Source organism: Typopeltis vanoorti, chromosome 2 (assembly GCF_054136105.1).
Source record: "Typopeltis vanoorti isolate ZY-2024b chromosome 2, IOZ_Tvanoo_1.0, whole genome shotgun sequence".
In the NCBI taxonomy this organism is placed as follows: Eukaryota; Metazoa; Arthropoda; class Arachnida; order Uropygi; family Thelyphonidae; genus Typopeltis; species Typopeltis vanoorti.
In genome coordinates this window covers 164,804,355-164,810,354 of record NC_143550.1, presented here as the reverse complement: position 1 = coordinate 164,810,354, position 6,000 = coordinate 164,804,355, and the positions used below count along the sequence as shown (strand labels likewise).

Sequence of the window (6,000 nt, the reverse complement as noted above, 5' to 3'; positions counted from 1 at the left end):
TAATATGTGTGGTGTGTGTGTGTGTATATATATATATATATATATACACACACCACACATATTAATTTTATAGATTAAATCCTTTATATATATATATATATATATATATATATATATATATATATATATATATATATAGTGTGTATATATATATATACACTATATATATATATATATATATATATATATATAGTATTTATAATTTTGCATAGATTATGGAAAAGCATCAGATATTATTTTAGTTCACTTTTATCCTAATTATCAACTAATGTGAGAGCGCTATTATTCGGCTTCAAAATGGCTGCTTTCTGTTGGTGTAGTAGTGGTGGACGTTCGTCAGGTAAATATTATACTTGAGTTAACATGTTTCAAACATCTAATGAAAGATTAGCTAGGAAAAATATGTTAAAATCGTGTTTCAATGTTTATTCAAACTAAGTGTACTTTTGAAAGATGCCTTCAATCATCACTAAGTGAACGTGTTATTTAAATACAGGTCCTGTACTCAGGAAGCAATTAAAAAATAAAAAATAAAAACATTCATGCCTTAAGTGTTATTGAACTAAATGCGCTATTCATTCAAAACATGTTAGTCCGAGGTAGCGTAGTCAACGAGAAGGTACTATCGTTTACTGCTGGTATGATATGATAAGGGGAAATTTACAGCAATTAGCACAATGTACTGCTTCTCTCTGATAATCGATAAATCAACAAAACAATAATGAAACAACGTGACATACATCGTTTCATTATCGCCACTGGACACAATATCAGGCTTCAAAATAAATAATATTAACAAGAAACAGCACCCGACAAACGATATATAAAACAAAAATAATAAAAGAATGACAATAACACAACAATAACAGAATCAAATATTACTAATAAGATTACATTTATGTACAAAATTAAGGAATGAAAAAAAAAAAAACCAACATGGCACACATTAACAAAATTCGGTTATAAAACTACTTACAAAGAGAAAGTGTCAACCAAAACTAGTCTAAAAATAAAACAGTGCTGTGAAAATATCCTTACTAGTTCCACAAATGCTGGCAAAGAATTTATAGGGCATATTGCAAAACTGGCCAAAGGAATTCATTATGTTACTTGATTATTGAAGAATATTCTGATGAGCAGAGAAGCTTTATACCCCATAATCAAGCCTTGGTATGACCCTATCCTAACTACTTATCCTAACTACTGCATGTGCAAATCTGGGCACCTGAGTTCAGTGGCACATTCAGGATTTAATCTTGGAGGGGGAGCTGGACACCCAAGATTTAATCTTGAGGGGGGGGGGGGGTGACAAGTTGAGTAGACAATTGGAGAATACACACTATGAATTGCATACGAGCTATGACCGAGCATCTGCAGTGATCGCCAATACATGATACCCGTGATCTCCTCTGACCCGGCTCGGGCAAACAAAGTAGCGCCCAAGCACTACTTCGTTCGCCTTGCGTTCACAGTGGACAGGATTCCCAAGAGCTGTAGGGTATTCCCATCTTATGTGACCACTAATTCATAAGTAGTATAGAAATAGAAGACATGACATAACATAAATTTTTTTTTTTAAATAATTTTAATTAGGAAAAGATTTTTTGAAATTTTTCTAGTGTTTTTTTTTTCTTTTTTTTTTGGGGGGGGGGGGGGCAGGGCTCCTTGGCCTCCTCCCTGAGTGTGCGAATGCCTGGGTTTCTTGACAATAAGGAGATGGTGGATAGGATCAAGAGGCAAGTGACCAAGATGTTAGCAGGTCTATGGGATAAATCTTTAAAGGTGCCAAGAAATTATTCTTGGTTTGATCCTTTATCAAAGTGTAAGCAAACAAAATTTTTGCATGAAGTAACTTCACGACTGGGTTACTTGTATATAGAGGCTAATGACTTTTATTTTGACCTCTACTGAGGTTTCATTAAGCCATTCTATTTCTTCAATTTGTTTTATTTTATCTAGATATTGGTTAATTCTTTGTTCATATAGTCATTGTACATTTGTGGCATTCAATAGTCTAGTTTTATAAACAATTGTTTCAAATTTTCTTTCTGTTCTTGTTACTTGTAGCCATTTAGGTGGACATCTTAATTTTATTTTAACAAGGAAGTGGTCACTGCTTATTTCATGTCCTCTGTGAACTCTAACATCTAGTGAAAATTTTCATGTCTTTTCATTTAATATAAAATATCTAATATTGATTTCCATCCTCTTGCTGCCCAAGTATATTTATGTATGTCTTTATGTTTATAGAAGGAATTCATTATTTTTAGGTTATTGTAAACGATAAAATCAATCAATTTTTTACCATTCCTGTTTAGAGTATGTTCTCCATGTATTCCTATATTATTATTAATTTTTGTGTTTCCAATTCTTGCATTTAAGTCTCCTGCTAAAATTACATAATAATTTTTATTTATTTTATTATATATGTTTTGTAGCTGATTAAAAAATCAATATTATCCTGTTCTCTTCCTTCTTCTGGGGCATATAAACCAATTATTGTTAAATAGCCTCTATCTATTTTTATTCTGGCTTCTATTATTCTTTCATTCCATAATTTATAATGTTTCAACTGTTTTGAAAGGGAGTTATGAATCCAAATCATGACTCCTGCTTGTGCTCTTTGGTCTCTGTCGACTCCATTGTATATCACATTAAAATTTTCGGTTCTCATTGTTCCTTTTAATTTCTTTTTTGTTTCAGTGATTACTGCTATTTTAAAATTTCTTTCATTTAATAGTTGGTCTAATTCTATTTCTTTATATGCTATTCCTCTTACATTCCAGTTTGCTATGTGTTTTATATTTTGTCGTTTCCATTTTTGTTTTACCTTTTCCATTCCAGGGTCATTTTCCATAGATTCAATCCGATTATCTTTTTCTGTCAGCTTACAAGTAGAATTATGTTCTCCTTGTCAGTGAACTAGCCTGACGATGGAATAGTTCAGTGATAGGGCTGCTACTGTAAGGCTTCTGAACTAGCCTTCTTCCAAATTTAAACCCATAGGAGGAATAGGGTATATTGAAAGGGGAAAGAGTAGATTATAGAAGAATTACAGTAAGGTTTATAGAGAGGGCATAGTTGCAAGGCCAGAAATGAAAAGACCCCATGGCCCCTCGAGTACTCTAATAGCATAAGGGTCATAAAATAAGAAGAGTTGGCTGATAAGGTTTGATAGGAAAGATTAAAGTAAGTGGATCTTCCTCAAAGTAGAAGAAGAAGAGGATAGATCGAGCTAGGGGTCCATGGGAGTGCCGCTTTCCTTGCAATCAAGATGATTGTCCCTTATGGCCCTATTGGTCCACGAGTCCTTATTCAGTATATTCGGACCACCCCACCATACACACACATACACGCACACACACAAATTAAAAAATATAAATATAAATGGATGGAACACATTTAAAGAATGAAAACAGAAATATTCCCAAAACAAGTCTTAAAATACAAGCCATTTCAATATGACTTCTAAGGCCGGAATAGGCCATGCTAGGCCTAAATAGTTGATATGCATGATGATGATGACTTGAGGTTTCATTAGTAGAACTGACCCAGAAGTGGCACCAAGGTTGAAGTAATGCATAAGTCATATTTCCATGTAGAAGCAGTGAAAAGGTGTCACACCTTATTGCTAAAATACTCTGGATTAGAGACAGATGTTGAAAGTTTTTTTTTTTCCCTGTTCATTTAATTGCATTAACAAAGAAAGAAGCAGTAATGTTGTGCATATCAAAGATGCATGCCAGATTGTCTTATACACTGGTTTCTATAAATTAAGAAGCAAAGAAAAAATCATGATTACTCTGGTATGGGGGGGGGGGGCATATTATAGTCAGGTACATTATGTAGAGTGATGCTGAGTCTGGTTGTCATATGTAAATGAGTGGAGCTCTTAGTGGTATATGCAAATGAGCCACATCATAAAAGCATTGGAGTGGTTTTCCATTTCATGTCTGGAGTAAGAACAAGATATTTCCTGATGGCAGAATTCTTGGCAATGGCTGCAAGAACATCATTTAGCCAATGAATTCAGGTGGTGAGCCATCGTAAGACTAGAGACTGGCCAAAGTCAGGCAGTTGGTTGCATGCAAGTTCTGTGGTTCACAGACTTTGGAACAAACTCCAGCAGTCACATAAAGCATCCCAGAAATGCAGTGAAGGAATGCCAAGGGCTACAACAGTAATGGTTAACCAATATCTCTGATTATCTGTTTGCCAGAACAGGAGTGCTAACTTGGATCTGCTATAATCTGACCTCGCATTAGCTGCAGGAATATTGGAATCAGCTTCCGCTGTGTGCTTTATGAAGATGGTCTGTATTCCCCTATCCCTGTGTTACAGGAGAGAACATTTGCAATGGGCCAGGCTCCATGTCAACTGGACCAAAGACCAATGATGGTTGGTATTGTTTATAGATGAGTCCTGAATTGCTCTACAAAGCAATGTCAGCATGCTTTCATCAGGAGAGAACCAGGGACTTGTTATCATCTCTCTAAAATCCATGAAAGGGACACTTATGGTGGAGGTAGTGTGATGGTTTGGGGAGGCATCTTATTAGATTGATGCACCAACCTGTATGTGCTATCTAATGGAACCATGAATATTGCATCTTATAGAGATGAGGTCCTGAATGTCTATATTCATCCATGTGCAGGTGTGATAGGAGAGATATTTATCCTACAGGATGATAATGCTCATCCTCATTGAATGAAGCTTGTGGACCAATATCCTCAAGAGGAGATTATCATACGTATGGACATTCCAGCCAGGTCTCCTGTCCTTAATCTTATTGAGCATGTCTTAGATGCTCTAGGTAGATGTGTTGCTGCTCTAACTCCCCCCCCCCCACTTCCCAGAAGCAAAGTTTGTTATTACCAACTGAGCTCCTGGGCCTATCATTATGAATGGTGTGAATCATCATTGTGAGCACTGTATTACTGTGAGGGGTGACCATATTCCTTATTCAGGCATTTCAACAATCACATTTTGACCTCTGGTGTTTGACTGTTTGTGTTACTGAAATAAACTATTTATTTACAGTTTTTCACATCTCATATCATACTGCTTTTCACCAAATTGCATAAAAATTCATCATGCACTTTTAGAGTTATTGTGATTTTTTTCTCTTTGTTCCTTAATTTATGGAAGCCAGTGTAGTTAGCAAAAAGATGATGTAGAAAAGTTAGATATGTAATATTCTTTAAAACATTACATATTTAAAATGTCTGCAAATATCTACTAAATTTAGAAGATTATATATTTGATTCGATTTTAACATATATACCACCTAAATATCAGGGCATTGCAAACAAAAAAATAAAATAAAAATTATTCTTCTATCATGAAGAGATATTCCAATTACACTTTCATTGCTTAATGTATATTACTTTCTGAAACACTGCATATGCTATTTTTAATAAAAACGTTAATTAATAAATAATAAATATTTATCATTTATCAGCATTTGATTCTATATTATTGGAAATGTAATCATAATTGGTACTTTTTCTTGAAATATGTAGCCTTAAAGTGTATGTATATGAAATAGAAAACATTAGAGATTATGAATAAGGGATATAATTGTCCACACAATAAAATATTGTGTTTAATATTTTATTATTTTTGATTTAGTCACTAGTAAAACAAGATATTGATATACACTCGCTGTTAGAAAAAAATTCTGAAATGAATTCATTTCTAGCATAAGTACTTAAACATTTTTAAAAAATTTATTTCTTCATAGCTAAAACATGGCAAGCAATATGGTCTCAAGTCAGGTATAGAAGAGTTCAATCCAGGAAGCTGCGGGAACCTCATTATGATAGGAAAGTTTTAATAGAAGCATGTAAACCAGTATATCCACCACTACCACCAGCGTGGGAAAGATGTACACGAAGACCTATATTTCACACTACAAAACCTGTAAGTTGGTTAAATCTTTCACAGGCTTTTTTTTTCTTCCCCTATTATTATTGTTTATTGTAGTTAAATAATTTAATT

The 6,000-nt window shown here is 33.9% G+C and overlaps 1 protein-coding gene across 1 annotated transcript in view; it reads left to right on the top strand.

The window, feature by feature from the left end:
* Window positions 1–286: 286 nt before the first annotated feature.
* Window positions 287–6,000, top strand: part of mRpL10 (mitochondrial ribosomal protein L10) — a 59,630-nt gene continuing 53,916 nt past the window's right edge. The window contains exons 1-2 of the mRNA XM_090409185.1: window positions 287–340; window positions 5,744–5,922. Of these exons, the coding sequence (XP_090265311.1) occupies window positions 298–340; window positions 5,744–5,922 (222 nt within the window). The 5' untranslated portion in view covers window positions 287–297. The remainder of the gene's footprint in view (window positions 341–5,743; window positions 5,923–6,000) is intronic.